Source organism: Antedon bifida, chromosome 6, assembly GCF_963402885.1.
Source record: "Antedon bifida chromosome 6, ecAntBifi1.1, whole genome shotgun sequence".
NCBI lineage: Eukaryota > Metazoa > Echinodermata > Crinoidea > Comatulida > Antedonidae > Antedon > Antedon bifida.
In genome coordinates this window covers 21,944,856-21,967,057 of record NC_136231.1, presented here as the reverse complement: position 1 = coordinate 21,967,057, position 22,202 = coordinate 21,944,856, and the positions used below count along the sequence as shown (strand labels likewise).

Below are 22,202 nucleotides of genomic sequence, written 5' to 3'. Positions count from 1 at the left end.
AGCCACAGAGTATTAGTACAAACACAAGAACAAACACATAGGCTAGAGTCACACCTAACTTAAAATACATACAGAAAATCGTCTTGTTTTATTTGTAAGTATATTTCATTGTTAGGCCTAACCTAGTAAGTATAGTATTAGTAATTAAGCCCCCCTCTCTCTCAATAGACTATAGTTAGGCTAGGCTGAGTGATTCAGGATGTGACTTAGCTAGGCTAGGCCTAGTAGGGGCCTATCTATAGTATACTCTACTGTTGTACGAGGCCTAGGCTTACTACTTTTAAATATCATAGAGGACGGATGAGGTCTACTAACTACTATCTAATATTACTAACCTAATAAGCTTAATACATTATACTACTACAACTGCTAGGCCTAGGCTAGCATAATAATAATAAACAAACACGTACAATACAAGAGACCGTACAAAAGAACAGGTAGGTAGCATTATTAATATTATATAAAAATAAAACAGACTAGGCCTACAGGGCCTATTTTTGTATTAAGATTAAGGCTAAACTACTAGGCCTACACTCACTATTAAACTCATTTGTTGGTAGTTTATTTACTAATGAAGATCGGTTAAATGTCATTTATTATGTGAAAATGTACTACTGAGGAGGTTCTGAATCTTGTTGAAAAAGATTTTTCAGTTGTTGAAGTTTTGTTGAATGAATGCTGAGACAACAGTAAAAGAGTTTGGAATCTACAGTACTGAGTGATAGGCCTACAAAAAATGTGCGTCTATTTCGTGCATGCTTACCTGGATAAACCGACAATATAGCCTCTCTCTCCGAAGAGAGGATACACCACTGTTGGTTTGTGTAATTTCATTAGGCAATACTTATGAATTTAAATTAAGACAAGGTTGAACATTGCTGTCCAAGTAATATAAGTGTTAGCTCTACTTTCAGAATTTTCTTTAAATTTTGATTGGTGAAGGTAAAGAAAGTGTTTCAAAATTCCTTTGATTGTAGGATCAAAACTCCATGGTCAAATATTGATGGATGTAAAATATTTTACAATTGCATATATTGTAACCTGCTAGACTATCATCTTTATAAACAGAAAGCAAGAACCAATAATTACATTTTTAGAATGTATTTGTACCAAACGGGGAATTTTCACACTTTAATTTCCCAGTTCATTTGGAAGTGATTTACTGATTCACACCATCCAAATTTAAATGAAGAATGCATTTTACACAGTATTTTGAAAGAACAGATAAGGACAATATAGGTACAATATTGAATAAGTTATAAAAAATTGACAAAAACTAAATTGATTAAAAACTGCTTATAATTTGTATTAAAACACTGGGGGATCTTTAGACGTGTGTCTGGTCTCAGTCATGTGAGACGCACTTTGTTTGGCATGGCACATGATATGTGAATCAACCAATAATCATAAGACACAGTAGGTGTGTTATAACTGTGACTCATGTTATGTTCTGTTTGAACGCAGGAAATTATAGTATGAATTCCTCTCACTGGAAGATTAGTAGGATTTAAGATTCATAGATAAGTGGCTTATCAAATTTATGTACCATTATAATAAATAAGTTTATTGTGGTGAAAAATGATGATATAAAATAAGTACAGTTTGCCTATTCGTAATAATACTTTGACACTGAGTTGACTATCTTTCCTGATGATACCTGTACAGTGCCTACTCAATTTACACAGGATACAAGTGTACTATAAATTAGAAAAAAAAAAAAAATTTGATATAATATTTTAGTATAAATGTGTTTATATGTCTGGGAGCGATTAGCTGCCCTTGAGCCGAGTGACTGTGTTGTGGACATCTACAGTACACTTAAACGATCCAATCATTCAGTTACAAACCCAAGATGAACATGGTATTTATACTGAATTAACCAATTAAATATTCAGTTTATTGTATTAAACAGAAATTATGTTAATATCATGCAGCTACCTTTACAAAATTGGTTTCTTAATTTTATTAATATTTCAAAAAGCAGTGCAGATAATAAAACATACAGGATTTGCAGAAGTTAGTTAAAATGCATTTACACTACAGTACACACAGGAATGCAAGAGTACAGAATACAAATACCATTGGTAAAAATTTGACACAATTAATAAAATTGAATGAATTAAAGCTCTATACTACTGTATACAAACAGATCAACTGGCTTATTGGAATAAAAGGCTGTTTTGATCAAGAATGCCAATAACACTTGATTGTTTAGCTTATCTTACCTAGCTTCATATTTTAATTTGATGCTTATATAACTTATTTTGTAGTAATAACTTAAAAGTATCATTCAAGTAAATTGTGCATTATTTGAAACATTATTATATGAATCTAAATAATGAATATTTATATACAGTTGACCTCACCTACAGTATCTTTTGAAGCCCATATGTAAGGCCATAATATTCCATCTATTATCTCTCCCTGTTTTCATTACAGTAATGTTTGTTTTGATAGCTAGTCTTTATGTTACTATTATTTTGTTGGGCCATAGTTACTCTTCATTATCAGCAACTAGTAATAATTATGTGTCGTCTTGGTTTTTCTATAGTTTTTTTTTTGTTTTTTGTTTGTTTTTTTTTTAAGTTTACTTTCAGTCCTAGTATTCTTGCTGTAATTACTAGTCGTTCTGTCTTTTCTTTCATTTTTTCTAGTGTGCATCTGAAATATCTTCTAGCTTCGATGTGAACTTATCTTATTCCTTTGTTTTTTCTATTTCTGTTTGGCAAATCTTGTTGCAAAACATACTTCCGGAGAACACTGGGTTCTGGTCATTAACCAGTCTATGACTAGTATTTGAAAAAAAAATCCAGACATAGGACTACATCCTTTGAATACATTATAGTGTGCCACTTTAAATTGATATAATAGTCAGGCAGCATTTGTATTTTACTTCATATATTTAGCCAAGTTTGATTTTTCACTTTTAAGTGATCAAGGACATCACAAGAAACAACTTCCAACTTGTTGTCCAAATTCTAAACGCGTTTTTCATTCGCTGGGGGCGCTTTTTCAAAATGGCCGCTTATGTTATCAAGTACTTATATCTCGGCAACCACTAATCGTAGAGACTTGGTTTTAATCTTAAAATGTTCATAAGGTAGATATTTCTATTTACTCTAATGGAACATTTTGACCAGAAATGACTGGAAATGCCATTTCTGACCATTTGACCTTTGACCTTCTATCATCATATCTCGGTAACTAATGGTCACACAGACTTAAAATTTGTTTCAAATTGTTCGCAGTATGCCTTTTTATATTTACTGTAATTAAATGTTTTGTTTTAAAGCAAACAGAAATGCCATATCTGACCTCTTGCCCTAATGCATGTAATATCCACAACTGAGAGACTATAGATTTGTCTAGTATTGTTTATAACTTGTACCGGTACTTGTGGTTTTGTTGATGATATCCCTTGTTCCAAAATCAATATTTCAAATCACCAATGGAACTGTTATAATAAATAAATACATACCATAAATATTGATGATAGTCAGATTACCCTCTCCAGTAAATAAAGTTCAGCTCTACATTTGTGTCCTTTGTATTCTCACATCCATCACCACACTCACATGCATCAGTACAGAGCAAGTTGTTTTTCTTACAACTGCAGCGATTTGTTGAGCATGAACCATTGCAGGTACATCGACGAATTTCTAGAAGAGCTTCTGGTGCTGGTGGATTGTTGCAAAATACCGGCCTCAAGTGACCATCTTCTCGTTGCCAGGAGTAGTCAGTTGCTGGTGGAATAGATAGAGTTGGCTTGCATGATGAATTCCATACAATAGACATGTAGTATGCTCTTTCCACGTGTGGTCTAAGAGTTCCCATGGTTGGAGGTAATTGTTGTCCTTCCTTGCCTTTCTGTGCAAATAACATCCATCTCAAGTCTGTGACATAAATCTGCCTTGATCTTAGAAGTACTGATAATAGGGTATTGCTAAACTGCGCAAACATATCTTTCCATTTGCCTGAAAATCCAATTTGGTATTTCAGAGGTCAGTCCATATACAGCAAATGCATCTAGTATTTCATCGTCACATTTCATAAGTGCTTTGAAATGGGCGGACACTCCTTTTCCAGCAAATGTACCTGTGTTATCTGTACCTTTAAATGCGTACCATCCAATCAGTGCTGCTGATATTTGTTTTCCAAGTCGGTAATAGCATTCCCATATAGGTATTTTTCCCCCTCTTTTCCTACAAAATGTGGTCATTGGAGGAAGTAGAGGATAGCTTCCTGTTAAAAGGATAAAGACATCAGTATCTACGGAAAATATGTCAACATTGGCACTTGGGTCTTTGTTCATACAATCAAAGGCATTCAATAAGACCAGTTGGTCCCCTTCTTCCAATGTGTGTTGTCCGTGTGTCATCTCTGGCATCATGATAATTTCTGAGAGATTGCAGTTTGCCATCATGGACGTGTGATGTGTTACTAGGACCTTCTTCGTGTTGTTCTTGAAGTGATTAAGTATCTTCTCTGACAGGTATTTTGTAAGTTCAGCTTTGGTCTCTATGTGCGATAAAAATGTCTTAATGTTCTTAATCTCAGTGTTGTCATTGACATGGTAGTGAATGGTAGTTGTTTTCTGTGTTCTCTTATCTCGTGTAGATTCTTTTAAAGATCCTGATAGATATTGATCAAATAAAAGACGAACTTCATCATATGGTTTGCTCATACCAACAATCAGGTTAACAAATTCAGATGCAAAGTCAGAAGCATTGAACTTATCGGACACCTTCTTTACCATATTGACGACACACATTCCATCAATAATTAGGATTGATGCTGCTTTTGTATCATCTTTCTGTACAGGCCTGCTGACATTATCTGGTAGAGGGAGTTCTGTTATTGACTGCAATACCTTGGATTTTCCAGAAAGCATTATCATTCTTCCATCTGGATGGAAATTTGATGGTGGAGTGCTATTGAACTCATAGTTGCCTATGACATCCTTTAGAGCGAACTCTGGCCTGCTCTTCGCCACAACTAACAATCTAGACAGTAGCTTTCTCTCTTGCTAGTTGACCTTTAATTTTGGTTTTCACCACTGCTCCTACATCCTTGAAATACGAGAAGTTGTTTTTCTTTTGAGGGTCCCAAAATGTTACGGTTTTTCAACCATTCGTGAAATTTATCCAATTGATGCTTCTTTTTCTAATTGGTCTCGCTTTTCATTCGTTTGACTGAAATCATCGGATGTTACCACAAAACACTTACCATTTAAACTGCTTGAACTTTCAGCCAATTACAGGCTAGGATTATGTATGGAGATAATGAGTGGCTTTTATTTATTTTAAAACTTTAATTTCCAAGCTTAAGTGAATGTTTTAAAGCATCAATAATTGAAAAATCAATAATGTGTTACAAATATGGATGTTCTGAGCAATCTGTCGAAAAATGTTATCTATAACCAACATGTTGTGGATATCACACAGGTTATGGTCAAAGATCAGATATGGTTTTTCCGGCCATTTTGAAACAAACCTTTGCATTAAGGCAAATAGAAACATGTATTTTCTGAACAATTTGGGATAAATATCAACTCTTTCTGACCAATAGTTATTGAGATATGATAAGATCAGGTCAAAGGTCAAATGGTCAGAAATAGTATTTCCGGTAATTTTAGGGCAAAATGTTCCATTATAGTGAATAGAATTATGTACCTTACGAACATTTTAAGACTAAAACCAAGTCTCTATGATTAGTGGTTGCCGAGATATAAGTACTTGATAGCATAGGCGGCCATTTTGAAAAAGCGCCCCCAGCGAATGAAAAACGCGTTTAGAATTTGGACAACAAGTTGGAAGTTGTTTCTTGTGATGTCCTTGATCACTTAAAAGTGAAAAATCAAACTTGGCTAAATATATGAAGTAAAGTTAATATACGGTAGTGACAAATGCTGCCTGACTATAATTGATACGGTTTTGTAAACTGAACTAATTAACTGTTTTACTTATTTAGAAATTATCGATAATCTAATTTCGGTCTATGAAATGATTTGGGTAGTAGCTCTTATGCTAATTGTGGCAGAAGGCACACATGCAGGTAAGATTTATTTATAATGTACAAAAAAACAAACAAAAAATGATTTGTGTGTGGGCAAAAAATGATTATCGATCAATAGTTTCCCCTATGTTTCATAATTTTTGGGATTTTATTTGTGTTACACTAGCTTGTTGAAAATAAGCACTTTCTTATCAGTCAGTCAGATAGTTGAAATTACACGTAAAATCTCTATTCTTTTGTACACAAATGTTGTAAATATAGAGACATTTTAAAAAAAACTATGAAAAACGGTGCACGGTAAAAAATGTTATCAGATGACTAAATATAGGTAATATAACTTGAATTTTACATTTCTAGTATTTTGATTCAACTTCAGAGTTTTATTTTCATGCTATAGCAAAAATTATCCACCGTATATCCACCCTCTTTTTTCACCTTCTAGGGAGTCACTAGACATGTTATTACATTAGGTTAAACTACTGAAAAAAATCTTCCTGCTTTTTAAAGCAGAATTTTTCCAAATTTTGTATTTGACCATTTTAAGGGAAATTAATGTTTTTTCGTCTTGATTTCTATTACAAATATTTGATTTATCTACAATAAACCAGATATTATATTTAAAATCCATGCCTGTACCTGAGCTTTAAAGAAAGAACTTTGAGAAGCAGCTCTTTGAGATGCTATTTATATTTTTGACATTTAATTTCAAATAGAAGCGGTAGGTTTTGTGTTGATGACCAAAATCAAAATGATTAATTGAATAACTATTTATCTTGCAATGTACAATGGGAATTTCATAAACTTTATTTGTTTTTAAAATTTTAAATTATTCATGTTATTTTTTTGTCATGTTTTTAATTTGAATGTACTGATTCAATCCAAAATCAAATTAAAACTTTTTTTTTGTCAGTTTGCGTTATAAATCAAGACAATGCAATAGAGAGACCCGGAAATGACGTATTTCTGGATTGCAGTTGTACAAATGTAGAAGCAGCAACGTATAATATTAGTTGGTGTCTGGAGTCTACATGTGCACTTCCACTTGAACATGGTGCAGACTATGGTTTAACTGTTGACCGTAGTGATCCTTCAGCGGTAGTTAGTTCATTGCAGATAATATCCGCACAAGTGGATGATACTTCAACTTATTATTGCCAGGGAAATGGAGTCATTGTTGCTCAGACTAACCTTACCGTTGAAGATGGTAATTTTCTTTTTTTGTCAATAATATCAAATGGGTTCAAATCCTGGGTGCAAATCCAGTCAGATGGCAGAATTGTTACAAAAAGCAAAAACAAACTTTTAAGAATTATGTTATGTTGTTAACATGTAGAGCATCTTGTGATCATGTGTCTTGTGAATGGTATTGCCACTTTTGAGAAAGACAGTAAATGAAAGACATTGTTAGTCTTGCATCAAATTCTTATGTAGAATGAGTATCAGAAATTTACCATTATGTGCCCGTTTTGAATTTGAATCTAAAGTGCTCTGAAAGCAAAATCAGCCAGCCATTGTGGCTTAAATACTTTGTGTCCGATCCCCACCTAGTCATATCTGGCTACGGCCCTGCTTACCATTCCAGAAAAGTGGATATAGAATCTAGTGTATTGATGTTGTTTTTATCATTTCATCATGATTAATTTAATTTTTTGTTTTGTTAAAAGTTCCAAAAGCACGGATATTGCCAAGAGATGCAAGTATCACTAATGGACAAAACACCACTCTCACTTGTAGACTGACCAACAGTATAGATGACGTTCTTAATGAACCTGTGGTGTGGAAAAAGAATGGTGTTGTAATCGGAGAACATCTTGATGGGGATGGAAAAAAGGATATAAATCTAGCTGGTACAGAACTTACCATAATAGATGGCGATGCATCAGATGGCGGTTTATATGTTTGTGGCCAGTATAATCGTTCGCTTGAAGTTGAGGATCAGCTTGATTTACAAAGTAAATTATAATTACAATTTAAGATATTTTTTTGGATATAAAATGGTTTTGTTTTAAAGCGACCATGTTAGAATTACTCATTCATAATAGATTGAAGAGTAAACAAAATATAGTTTCTGCAGTAAAACAATTTTGACATGGAATATGATCTTTATTATTTTATCATCATTATTACTATTTCATCCAGGCGATAACCGATGATACATCGACCTAGGTAGGTCTTCGATCGTCGCAAAATTAAATCTCCCTAATAATTATGCAAATTATAATTGATTAACAATTAGCGATATAATGTGTTAAAATACTTCTCATAGTTGTATGACTTCAAAAAGCAGATATATAGATACTTCAAACCACAATTTAATGATGGTTTATTGCTAAGGCCTTTAGTATATCATTTTATGTTTCTTTACTCTTTAGCATATGTAGAATTGTCATCAGATATTAAACTAAATGTTAAAGATGGTACTTTGATGAGTGCGCAGGTAAAGTGTTTGGCAAAAGGATATCCATATGCAAGTGTTCAGTGGAGTGGATCTGTTGATGATTTACAAGGCAAAAATTCACAAAATGCAACTTTAAGTACAGTAACATCATCTCTGGAAATTTCTAAAGACAATTTTGAAGATAAAATTATGTGTACAGCTTCTAACACCTTGGGGTCGGGTAAAACAAGTTTTGTAATAAATATAGGTAAGTATATTGATTTAGTTTACATTAGTAGCCAAAATGTGTCTATTACACACAGCATGGATGTCAGTATTTGTAATTCTGGTTTCTGATCTGTATCGGACATTGGTAAAACCATAGAGGTACTCCTATACCAGAGATGCAACATAATCACTAATCAGCATTCCACCATGGAGAGGGACCATAGAATTATTATTATGATTTACAAATATAGCAGACACCTGAAGGCTCTGCCATATTGTAAAGGTACAGTACAAAAGCGACAACCTGCATCAATTGCATCTGATGTTGAGGCCCATACCATAGCATATACATACTAATATTAACTTAAACTAACCCTCACTATACTAAAGTATACGTCTTGATTTTAGGGTAAAACACCTGGATGGAGATTAGTACCATCCAATCATATTAATGGTTATTGTTTATTAAAACTCTTTTGTATTTGTTTCTTTTTAGATTCTTCTGGATGTAGCATTGAACTATCAAGATGGTCTTTTAGTGCATTTCTTATGTTGTATATCTGTGTTAAGTACATCTTAAATGTGTAACTGGTTTGATTGCAGACTCATGTTTATGTGGAATTGCAATATGAAGTATTCAACTCCACATTGATATGGTATTTTGAAAGAAAGCCTTGAACAAAATAGTACCACACATGCCTAACTCTAAATCCTATGCACTAATAGTACTCCTATTAACATAACCCCTAAATAATCAACATCATATTTTTTAATATTACTAACCAATCTATAGTGCATGCAGGCACGTGTGGTACTTTTTGGTATAGCATTGTGCGGCATTTGGTGCATGTGGTGTTTAGTAGGGCCGGTTGAATAGCTTTTTATTTCCTGCCATTTTGCAGTTACTAAAAAAAGAAATTAAAGAAACATGTATACAAAATGATGCCAGTTGTAACTAAACTGTGTGGAGGTATGACATTGTTAAATTTATATGCACATTTGTGTCCATTATAACAATAAGCAATTGTCATCAATATATACAGTGGAGCTTTCATTAATGTGGTAAACAATATGGGCCCCATTATAATATGTACAGGTTTCTATTCTGGTCCTTAAGCTTAATTGGAAATTGAGAATTAGGCCCTCCATGGATCCACGGCAGCCAGCATTATTATTTTCAATGTTAAGGTTTATGCCCGGAGCTACCCTTAGACTAAATGCATAAAAGAATTTAAATCATTTTATTTTTTCACAGATTTTCACATTCATTTCACATTGATAATATAGATATTGTATATATATATAATTTGTAAACATGTATTGCATTTGATACATTTATAAGTATAAGAAAATATTTTAAACTAGAGGGTACTCCGAGAGTACAAACCTCCGCCTACTGTAAAATTCCCCTACCTAAAATGCCCCCTGAATATTTTTTTTTTACATTTTTTTTTATTAGTTCTAAGTGTAAATATGTTAACTGCACACTACAAAGTTGTGGATGACAGTGTGGTGTAATGGTTATGTATCCAGCCTCTCACAGTTGAGATCACTGGTTCAAGTCCCACTGAGGTTTTTTTTTTTTATTATTTTTGTATTTCTTTTTTTTTAGTTTTTTGTGGACCTTGATCTTTGACCCTGACCCTTCAAAATTTAACCACAATTATATGATGTGTCATTGATCATTGTGGCTAAGTTTGGTGAGAATCGGATAAAAACTGTGGTCTCTAGGCAGTAAAATAGTTTTGTGTTAGTTGTGACCTTGACCTATAACCTTTTCCCCTCAAATTCGAACTCGTCCGAGCTTTTGGGGCATAGATCATTGTTGCCAAATTTGGTGAGAATCGGATAAAAACTGTGGCCTCCAGGCTGTTCACAGACACACAAACACACACACAAACATACAGCGGTGAAAACATAACCTCCTTGGCGGAGGTAATAAATTTATTACAGTTGTGGTCTAATTTTTAATATAATTTAGTATACATTTGTTGTTCAATTAGAGTAATTATTGCAGTGGATATCCATCCATATGTGTTCATACTGTATCTGCAACATAGGGAAGTGAGATCTTGCTCTTCCCTGGTTTAACATAACAGACTATACTGAACTTTGAAGACATAGATTTAGATTCATAGCAAAACTCGATTGGCATATTCGATTTGAAAACCTTTATGAAAAATTAAGTTTCAAGCATCTGGCATGAAGCTTGTGCTTTTTGATTAATTTCAATTGATGAACCACTGATTGAATAAACCCAACAGGCCTTGATGTAGATATATTACAGAGTAACATCATTTGATTGATCAGATTTGTGCCCTACTTTGAGGTAAATGTACTTTATACTATTAAGTAAATGTGAGAATACTGTAATTAAAAGCTACCATATATGTTAAAATTATTTTATAAGCAAAGTACTGGTCTCTGTGCTGTATCTTCCTATGTATGGCTATGCATACTGAAATGCACATAGTAATTAGTATAAAGTACAATTACGTCAGAGTAGGGTAAACATCTGAACAATTATTAACTTTGCTCCCTGACTCAAAGCTACTTCAAGGTAAACAAACATTTAGTTCATAGTTGTTGTTATGATACCACTTGGTATGTTTTAGGTTTAAGGTTTTACTGATATTGATAATCAGTCACTTTCGATAATAATTTGCCATGTGATTTTCTATTTTGTAATTATAAGGATCTATATAATAATGTACACAAAAAATAGTTTACTGCCAAATACAGGACAGAGACCAGTATTTTCATAGTAAAATAATTTGAACAGTGGCTTTTAAAAGCTTGAATGCAGAGATGTGAATGTGAGCAATAGCCTATACAGTATAATATTGAGGAGTATGTTAAATAACACACTACCAAAGACAATAAAACTCTTCATCCAATTTTACATCTTTTAATGCATGTAGTATAAAAAGAAGAAATGTTTTTGATAAGCATATAATAAAAGATAAACTGGCAATGTTTATGTTACAGTGTCTGTGCCTTCTGTCAAACGATTCTCACTACATATGCTGATGGATCACAGGGGCGGATCCAGGAGAGCGCTAATGTTTAATATTAAAGGCGGTCAAAAATAGATTATTTATTCCTTATACTGGGTGACCTCTTCAGTTATGCGACGGTGGCTGTGTGTGTGTACTAGTACACAGGGATAAACCCTCTACTCATCTCAAAAGATGTACTAGGTTTAGTGCAAATGAGCCATATATGTACACTGGACCACGATTTATATCCTTATCCAAGAAGACTTGTTCTACCACCAGAACCATGGAGCGAGTGAGCCTATGTTATGACTATGTATTACGGTTCCACTGTCTTAACCGCTCGGCCACTCACTCGCCACATACTGTTTTATTATTTACTCTATTTTATTGTTTGTATTTGTTTTTCAAATATACCCTTTATTTATACTATACTGTACATTATTTGTTAACCGTGTCAATCACCTTTGAATGACTCATACAACAAGGCTTAATGTACAAATTATTCATAGAATTTACAGGATTTTGTTTTGCTCTTCATATGGTATGTCATACATACAACTTAGTTGTTTACATCCTGGTAAATAATACTTGTTGTTTAGTCATGACATCCTTTGTATCCAATTGAACTTTGAACTTGTTAAGCCACAGGATATACATTGTAGTTGTAAATACAGGTTCAAACTGAGTTTTTACACACTTAAATGTCCATTTATACTAGGATGATAAGAATCGACGATAAATAATAAACATACATTTTTCCTACAGGAAACAAATCGTTTTGAAAAAGATAACATTTTCATCTAGAACTATTAGGATAATCATTTATGCTGTCTTTGATGAAAATAATATTTCACAAGTCCAATCATAAATGCAGGTTCAAACTGAGTTTTTACACACTTAAATGTCCATTTATACTACTGTAGGATGATAAGAATTGATGATAAATAATAAACATACATTTTTCCTACAGAAGACAAATCGTTTTGAAAAGATAACATTTTCATCTAGAACTATTAGGATAATCATTTATGCTGTCTTTGATGAAAATAATATTTCACAAGTCCAATCATAAATGCAGGTTCAAACTGAGTTTTTACACACTTAAATGTCCATTTATACTAGGATGATAAGAATCGACGATAAATAATAAACATACATTTTTCCTACAGAAGACAAATCGTTTTGAAAAAGGTAACATTTTCATCTAGAACTATTAGGATAATCATTTATGCTGTCTTTGATGAAAATAATATTTCACAAGTCCAATCATGATTAGTAAGAGGAATACTATCATTCTCTTCCATACAGTAGTTCTAAAAACTTTTCTAATTTTGTTTGTTTTCTGAATAAATGTATTTTTCACTTTATCGTTCGTGGTATAAAAAGGCCTTTATTATTTTCAATAAACTTGTAATATCAACTGCAAATGACGACATTTTTCATTGAAAACTAGAACCGTCACTCTTTATGGTTGTTATTTACTTTTTAATGGGGAAGTTTACTTTATTATAGCCAGGGATTACAGGGAGAGGGGGGATTGTCATATATATTGAGTAAATTACAAACTGTTGGCTCACTCACTGTAAAACACATGAACATTAACAGGATACAAGATTACTATTACAGGATGTACCAAGTATTTTAATTCCATGGTGTGCATAGTTAATTTTAATTCTGTATCTAAAATTAATTTATATGCATCATGTGATGAAGATATGATATTGTGTTTCGAAAACTGATCAGTAAACTTGTACAGTAGAACAAGTCAACATTCTCTGACCTAATGCTTAATAAATTCCTCGTATGCGTTTTGATTGTACTCGCTGAGCACCTATGATGGGTAAAAAAGACACTCTCTATTGACATTTTAGGTAATAACATTAGGATTGTAAGAGGTGTTGTCTTCTGCTATTTTGAACATGGTTTTTACACATACCAAAACAATACATAGTCAGATTGGCTTTGTTTACATTTGTACCAAACTCTCCAATCACAGTTCACCATTTTCCTGTATTAGTATTTGAATTTTGGGGGTACTTAGCCTATATTTGAATGGAACTGACTCCCAAATCTCAGAACCATGTATAGTAACTTCAATTAGTTTTGTATGGTGTAGATTCATGAATAAATCATTTTAGTTTTATGATTGGATAAGTAGAATGACTGGAAAAATCAAACTCAGGTGGATTTGTTGACATTTGTCCACTGGCAAGTAGTTTGACAACAACATGATTTCTCTTTGCTATTTTCCCAAGGATTGTCATCTACATATAAAATAAAAGAAAATATATAAAAATTTAATAATAAATTCCTGTCATTTGATTGGACGACTGTGAGTCACATGGAGTTACATAGTACATACTATTTAACTATGGTGTAATAGTACTTTCTTCCCATTTTTTTGTATGAAAAAACAATTCTTCTAGCAAGGATACAAATATGTTATATAATAATTAATATACAAATAATGAATGTTTATGAGTGTAATGGTACAAATAATGGCATGAGGTGAATGATGAAAGCTTATATTTCAACCCACAATCGTCCAATCAAATGGCAGGAATTTATTTAGGTGTTACATAATATTAAATAATATACCAACACATAAATATTAAAGGGCTGTGGGTGGATTTACGAAAATAATCTACTTACTTCTTCTGTTGGGCTTGAGACACTTTCAAATCGTTTCCATGCCATTTGGAATTCTTGTTGAGCCATCTGGAAGAAGTTAGTAGAAGTTGGCATGTGGTGGTATTTAGACGGATTCGTCATTTCTAAAAAGTGTTCGTATTGAACAGGAGGAGGAGTCATTATGACTGTAAAGGCAGATAACCGATGCTCGTAGCGGATCCGTTCTTGATCAAAATCGCAGTTTGGTTGAATAAGTTTACGAGACATCTTGAAACCAATCATAGCCTTTAAAAATGAAAACATATTTTTACATGATATAGACACATAATATTGTATATAAATCATACTGTAAATTATAGAAACAGTGCTCATATTCGAAACATGATCTCATAATTGCGTCGAGCATAGCTAATATTGGCGAAAGTTCCATATTTTTTAGTTGTATGAAAAAATGTCTCTGGCGGGATTCGAACCTGCAAAAAAAATACGGAACTTTCGCTAATGAGCTATGTATAGGTATACATAATGTATTACTGAAATAAAATAATTATGTTATATGATAAAGAATCCAGAAAACAGCGTTGTTTCCAAAATCTATTTTTTGTGTTGAAATTGAGTTACTTTTATCCATATATTGTCTGACGCTTTTAGACATAATTCAAAATATCTATTATTATTAAGTATTTATCTGATTCATTGCACTTTTACAAGAAAAAAAAAGAGAGAGAAAAGAAAGAAGATTTTGTGTCCTATAAAAGTATGTTCTTTGGGGATATGAGCGATATAACAGCAACAATTATTACCTTGTAGTAACCACAGGTCATAGCTTGGAATGCTTCTACTAACGTCATTTCACGATCGATAGGACGACTCTTTTTCCTTTTAGCTTTCTTGCGATTTATACGCGACTTCTGCGTTTGATCAGTGTGGGATTCTTTCTCTTGCAGCATGACTTCCAAGCGTCTCAGTGTTGATTCCAGCCATTTGTACAGGAATTCAGACAGATACCTAATTATGAAAAAGAAATAAGCATTTGGCATAGAATTCTATTCGCGTTGTAATTTTATGTACAACTTTTTTTTTGTTCAAAGCCAGTTTTATAACATGCTTATTTGTACCAAGCCGATGATTACAGTAGGTGGTACATTGAACATTCAAGTTCAACCCAAGGCTGCCGAGTGTTGTGCTTTTGTAAATCAATCTGTAGTCTATTCACGGCTAAATTCCAAGCGCCATATTTTAGGCAAGATGCTTTACTGTCATTGCCTCGTCCTATGGATGGGATGTAACGCTGTACATAAGGTGCATGTTAAAGAACTTGGTACAATATACGGAAAAGAGTAGGGAAAAATCTCCCGTGTGCTGATCTGGTAGCCGCTGCACTGCTGGCTGCCGTGGGTCCGTAGAGGTCCTAATCCTCTTTCCAGTTAAGCTTGAGGACTAGAATAAATACCTTTATATTTAAATTTCTTAATGCATTAATATAATATTGAAAATATTCATAGAATACAAATTTTTACTTAATATAAATACAGATTTGATTCCTCACCAATAGATGTAATGATATTCATGAACAGCATACAGTTCCAACTCAAACCCTAGCTGCATATACTGTATCATTGTACGTAATGTGTAGTATAATGCCCAGTTACTAAAACCGCTCACTTGACGGTCATTACGACCAATGTTCTTCAATTCTTGGTCAAGCTGCTCAGCCTAATAAAAAAAGTGTTTTACAGTCATGTGATGTATGTCTTGTTATTATGCTACTTATATCAGGCATATTACTCCATCCCCAAGTTAAAACAAATACATTTTAGAAATGATTTTTGACATTCGATTCAAGATGGAAGGGGCAGACTTTTTATTTTTAAACATACTTTGTTATTTGATCAAAGCATTTTGATCGAAATGTTGAGAAACTTGTCAGTTCTTTTTAGAAACATATACGTGATGTACCACAAACAATATAAACTTAGTTAGCTTACTTCGTCCTGTAATGTGGATAGTTCCTCAAGAGCATGAGCTAACTTCTCACGTTGACGTGCACGATTGTGACCATGAACCTGCATTAGTTGACATATAGGCTATATGAGAGAAAAAGAGCGATAAAGCATGTACGATAAAAAACAAATCTAAGGAAATGTGTTTTTGCAACAGTTACTGAACACTAAATTGAGCAAATGTTGGCAAATTGAATACTGTATTCAGTTTTAAAATTGTGTTTTGAATTTCTACACAACAAATTATGTACATTACAGATTAGTTTGCTTCCTATGACTAAGAAATTTTATATATTTATTTTATATTGTTTCATTCTGTATTCAAAGAACCTGTGTTTACATTGTATTCTCAATGAATTTGTGACATTTAAAATTGAAGGCAAATTTCTAAACAATAACTACGTACCCTTACAGCTCGGTTTAAAAAAGCATCAATGTGTTCCTTAGCTTGTTGATTGCTATATAATGGATGACGCGTTAAAAATATGGGGAAACACATGTGCGTACGGAGATAATCTTTGATTGAATCTTGTATCAATTCCACAGCAAACACACGTTTGTTATTGAATGGAAGGAAGATGAGCTGAAGTATTGATCGTGACAGAATGCACGGACACTCTTTGCTGAAGTCAATAAAAAAATCCTTAGAGAAAAAACAAATTTCGAGTAATAAGGTTGATAAGGCTTTTATTCAATTCGGTAACATTTTTGCTCAACAGAAAATCTGTTAAAACTGAACTAACTAAAAAACACTCTTCCTTAACTAAAAATTCAATGGAAATCTATATGTAACGTTAATTCAACGTTAATTATTACTGCAAAGGTGTTTAGAAAGATACATATGCTTCAAAATTGTACTTGAATCTAAATAGACTGTTTAAGCTGTGTGTTATAATAAACTCACCATTATAGCCTGAAAGTTTCCTTGATTTGTAACTTGGCAAACTTTCTTTAATCGTTCAATGAGTTTTATAAGATATTCTATAGCTTCTAGACGTCCCACTATCTTTGTATACCTTGGAAACGTTGGTGGCAGTAACCTCTGATTAACAAGAGGTTCAAAGCCCATTACAGTGGATATATCTGCAATATAAAGAAAAAAAAAAAAAAAAGTTTACATTTGTTCTCATTTCATTTTCATAAATGCTTGAGTAAGTAAACACCATTCTTGTTTAAATAATAACACTAGAATAAAAGATTCGCACATATGTAATAAATTGTTACATGGATATTTCCCAGGATAATTTACAATGCTTTGACATGCTAGTTTGTCACTGTGTAATTGTTATTGTATAACACTCATTAGAGAGCTATATGCAATGTATTATATCAATGATTGTTGTAATTTTTATAAATTTGTGAATTGAGTATAACACTAAGTGACAAACTACCTGGATTCGATTGTTGTGTGTCTGACTCTTTCATTTTATTTGTTCCTAGATTTATGGATTGTTTGACAGTTGAAAGGAGACTAGACGATTGGTCTAAATGTTTCTTAGCTTCTTCTACACCAGCCTTTACCTGTATATATTTAAAAAAAACAAAAAGAGCATAAGAATTGTGTTCAATATAAATACATACAACACCAGGATTTTAGATTGCTAAAATTGCTAGTTGCTAAAACCAATGACAATGATCACTGCAACAGGTTTATTAAACATAAAATTTGTATTTCCCAATCTCAACATTCATTTGGTTGAAATGTAGTTAAACATACCTCTTTTTTGTTCAAATCTAGCAAGGTGACGTAAATCATTCTAGTAGCCTTGATCCTAGTGTAGACTGCAGTGTATTGCTCATGCTGTCAATAATAAATGATATAATAAATAGTTCTCTCTAGAAAATGCTGAAATATTTCACTGAATATTTATCAGTTGAAATGGAAGAATATTTTCATATTACATTTCATACTAATATTTCATATAGTTGAAAGATTGACCATTCTATTGAATGAGCCAGAAACAAGAACAGATAGTAACTAGGGCAATGCTGTTAAATAAGTTAAAATAAATCATGGAAGGCTTTGGGCTTAGAGGATAAGACTAGCAAGGCTACACATTTCTAAATGCATTGATTTGGTGATAGTATATGCGATGAACAATTCTCCTTATGCTTGGTTTAAAATAAAAACATAACTTTCAATTTACTATTTTGCTTTCTTATTTTGCAGAAATTCCATGTTTTGATACTCTTCGGTTAATTTTTTTTTGAGAAAGGTTGGTGGTGTGTGGCATGTTGGTAAATAGCGTTAAAGTTAAGATTTACATGCTTGGGCGAAAACAAAGAAAAAATGTACCTGTAATTCTTTAAGATCATCTTTCTTGTCATTTGGACGTGGTCTTGTCATCTGAAAAAAAAATCAATTGTTACTGTTTTAGTAAAATTATAATCACCTTTTTTTCGTTTTACACTAAAAGAAATGCTTTTTAGGAACATGAGAAAATGGTCCAGACTTTGAGTGAGTTGTGATATTTTTATAACCATATATTTATTGTTTGAAGGTTTGCATGGCAAAATCAAATGTTGATATAAAGTTTGCGGTACACCATGTATATTAGTTCTGAAAAGAACTGTTGAGTTTCTCGACGTTTCAATCAATTTGCTTTGATCATCCTCAGGAGTGAGAATGCAGAAAGTCCAGGAGGACTCCTGAGGACGATCAAAGCATATTGATCGAAACATCGAGAAACTCAACAGTTCTTTTCAGAACTAATATATGTGGTGTACTGCAAACTTTGTATCAACATATATTTATTAGGTTCAAATTTATATAAGAATAACAACTATGGCCTTGGTGCCTGAACAAGGACTACTATTTCAGGCACCTAACCCATAATTTTACAATAAGTTCTGAAAACAAAGAATATTTAAATACTATGCATAATATGAGTTTAAGAACTAAAACTAGATATACTTGTAGAAAAACTTACTTTTATCTTTTTGTTGTACTCTTCCTCAACTTCCTTCAACATGCCACAAACACGCATCTCTGTTACATTTGATGCCAATTGAAAACCATATAAAAGTGGCTGAAAGTCCTCCTAACAAAGTGAAAAAAAGCATATTAAAGTGGCTGAAAGTCCTCCTAACAAAGTGAAAAAAAGCATATAAAGGTGGCTGAAAGTCCTCCTAACAAAGTGAAAAAAACCATATAAAAGTGGCTGAAAGTCCTCCTAACAAAGTGAAAAAAACGCATATTAAAGTGGCTTTACCAAATCAGACTTTGTTGTCTCAAATGGTCTCAGCAAAGTAGACTAGATGTTACTCTTCTCTATGGGACCTGTTGTGTAAGTGATGCCACCAAATGGCACTCATATGTCTGTCCAGGATCAGATTGCAATAAAGGTCTTAACAGCGGTCTTAGACTTAAGCCCAGGATGAAATCCCTAGCAACGATGGTCTTGGATTTAAGACCATTGCAATAAGAATTCTAAGCCTAAGCTGGTTTGATTGTTTGAAATTCTTTACTAATAAAGTCTCAGTTAAGACCGCGATATTGCAATCGACTTTGCTGAGAGGCTTAGCTAAGACTTTCGCAACGGGCTTAGGGCTTAGATCTAAGCCTAAGACAAAGTCTTTATATTACAATCCGCCCCAGTACACTGAAGGAAAACCTCTACTCTTCTCCGAAAGATCATGCAATGGGTTCTTTAAAGTGCATGTGTGTGTGTACACTGTACCACACTTCTACCACCTGAAATATGGTTGAGCAGAGCTTTTATCATGATTTTTTGGCTATAGTTTGCTGCAGTCCTGACCACTTGACCACTCGTCTCGACAAACTTAAATTTGCTGGATTGTAGAAAAACAGGGATAACAACCTCATTCATTAAAAACAAAATAAAATGGTACCTCTTCATAAACAGCAGCCCTGATGACCTTATCCTTGATGATATCAACCATCTTGAGGATAGCGAGTGTGAAAGCTCTAATACACCGATCGTCAATGATATCTGGATTGTGTGTATATAAACTTGTAAATACTGTCTGTGCTAATGAATGTCCTTCAAGCCAAGTTACCTATGAAATAATGATGATAGCAAAAAACTGACAAGACTGACCAACAAGCTTAAATGCAACAACTACAGTGGAAAATAGAAATTCAAATAAACTTACCAAACATGCAAATGTTGTATCAATGATTGCAATTTGATCCGGCAATGAAATATCCTTTATCATAATTTTTCCCGTTTCTATACCTTGCTCAAGATTTGATATTTCACACTTTTGATGGCAAACCATACCAGCATCCATTTTGGGGTCCATCATTTCAATTGCTGACATTGCTTCAAACAATCCAAAACTGAAAAAATAATAAATAAAGGTGCTTAGCAGAGTTTCATTGGTCATATGATCTGAGGATTTCACACCATTTTTAAACCAAAGAGGTGCCAACAAAATGTATGTTTAGTTAGGTGCACATTTAGTTAATCATTTAGTAGCACTCCATCTAGTTCATTAAATTAATTTTTATACACAGCATTACAATATTACTAGATCAACTGTAGGTATAGACTATTGATGGGTAAAATTGAGCAACTGATCCCAAGTAGGAATCTGAAATATTTGATTTAATAGTAATCATTCATTACTATTACTTTTTTGTATTTTGTGAATTTACTTGTTTTTAAACAAATGTTATGTTTTTAGAACATGAAATTATAATTACGCCAAAGGTGATTATAATTTTAAAATAAAAGAAAATCAAACCTGGAATCATGGAAGAGTTCTCCTTGCTGAAGTTCTTCTGTAGCTTCAATGAACTCACTTGTGACATCTAACCAATTATACAATGCCTGTGTTGGACATTCTTAAAAAAAAAGTTGTTTTAAAATTTAATCAATAAAATAATATATAATGCATTGTACTTTTGAAACACTTGACAGATAATATGAAGACCTGTCAGCCGCTTGATATAATAATCTGGAGAATGCATAAGAATTGTAAAAAACTGGAGATTTAATTAAGAAAAAATAAAATGATGATGCTTACCTTACCTTAGGCTTAAGTGATTCTTATCTTAAGCGACATTTAAATTAAAAATCCCATTTTTCTAATTTCAAAACTGACATCATTAATTAAAATTTAAAGAACAGTAAATTATGAATCACTTACCTTGAGAAAATGCATTTGGTACCTCTTTTGTTTCGCCTCCATCCATCTTTGTTCTATTTGCTCTTTTATCTACAGGTATTTAAATAAAGCAGTAGTCAGAGGCAGAACCAGGGGGAGCGGTGAAGAAAAATAGAGAACGAAACAAAATTAGAAAGGAAAAAAAACTTTAACCCTTTTCACATCTGCATAAATTGTTACAACTTGTACAAGTTGTATTGTAACCAGGCTTGATCTCCAGACTTATTACATATTTTCACACACCAAGTTTTCACACTCACATACGCGAACCTTGTAAAATCTCAGGAGGAAAGTTGCGCGCTATTTGATTTACTATGATTTACTACTAGCTAGTAGTAATTGGCCTAGCTAGCCCACCACAATAATGAGTGCCCTCTCGTTTAGGGCTAGGCTAGCTAGGCCTAGCTAGCCAGGGCCTAGCTAGCTAGGCCTAGCCTAGTACTAGTAGTAGTAGCTAGAGCCTGGCCCTAGCTAGGCCTAGCCTAGTAGCCTACTAGCCTAGTAGGCCTAAGGCCTACTAGCTAGGCCTACTTACTACTATTCTATATAGGCCTAGGCCTATGCTTACTACTGATTGAATGTTATAGGCCTAGGTTAATAACAAAATGTTAATACTTACTCACCACTTTCTTTCACTTTCCCTGCTGGGAGGTGAGATATAACTTACAAACTGTCTTTCTTTTCTTTTTTTTAAAGAAACAAAAATAAAGAAAACCACTAGCCTAGATGCTGCCCTCTAAATATAAATATAATAAGTTAGTCTATAATAAATTGTCTTTCCCCCTCGTCGTGTCGTGTGTCTCGAAATTGTTAACG

General features: G+C 33.0%; 2 protein-coding genes across 5 annotated transcripts; one reads left to right on the top strand and one right to left on the bottom strand.

Annotated features, from left to right (window-relative positions):
- The first annotated feature begins 2 nt into the window (after positions 1-2).
- Positions 3-9,547, top strand: LOC144845284 (neuronal growth regulator 1-like). The gene is made up of 6 exons (XM_078702483.1): positions 3-94; positions 5,971-6,054; positions 6,926-7,219; positions 7,680-7,967; positions 8,388-8,660; positions 9,117-9,547. The coding sequence occupies exons 2-6, from the start codon at positions 6,003-6,005 to the stop codon at positions 9,206-9,208; spliced, it is 999 nt and encodes a 332-aa protein (XP_078558609.1). The 5' UTR covers positions 3-94; positions 5,971-6,002; the 3' UTR covers positions 9,209-9,547.
- Positions 9,548-11,512: 1,965 nt separating this feature from the next.
- Positions 11,513-22,123, bottom strand: LOC144845282 (N-alpha-acetyltransferase 35, NatC auxiliary subunit-like). Of its 4 annotated transcripts, none has more exons than XM_078702479.1 (16): positions 22,010-22,123; positions 21,369-21,437; positions 20,964-21,063; positions 20,370-20,556; positions 20,106-20,273; positions 19,184-19,294; positions 18,550-18,600; positions 17,971-18,054; positions 17,645-17,774; positions 17,158-17,336; positions 16,660-16,896; positions 16,239-16,337; positions 15,800-15,966; positions 15,054-15,258; positions 14,272-14,535; positions 11,513-13,883 (listed from the first exon to the last, which is right to left on the bottom strand). In XM_078702479.1, exons 2-16 carry the CDS (start codon positions 21,412-21,414, stop codon positions 13,749-13,751), a joined length of 2,163 nt encoding a protein of 720 aa, XP_078558605.1. In that variant the 5' UTR covers positions 21,415-21,437; positions 22,010-22,123; the 3' UTR covers positions 11,513-13,748. The 4 variants fall into 4 exon arrangements, with proteins under 4 accessions (XP_078558605.1, XP_078558606.1, XP_078558604.1 ...); XM_078702480.1 differs by having other exon boundaries at positions 22,006-22,114; XM_078702478.1 differs by lacking the exon at positions 22,010-22,123 and adding an exon at positions 21,534-21,647 and having other exon boundaries at positions 21,369-21,430.
- Positions 22,124-22,202: the final 79 nt, after the last annotated feature.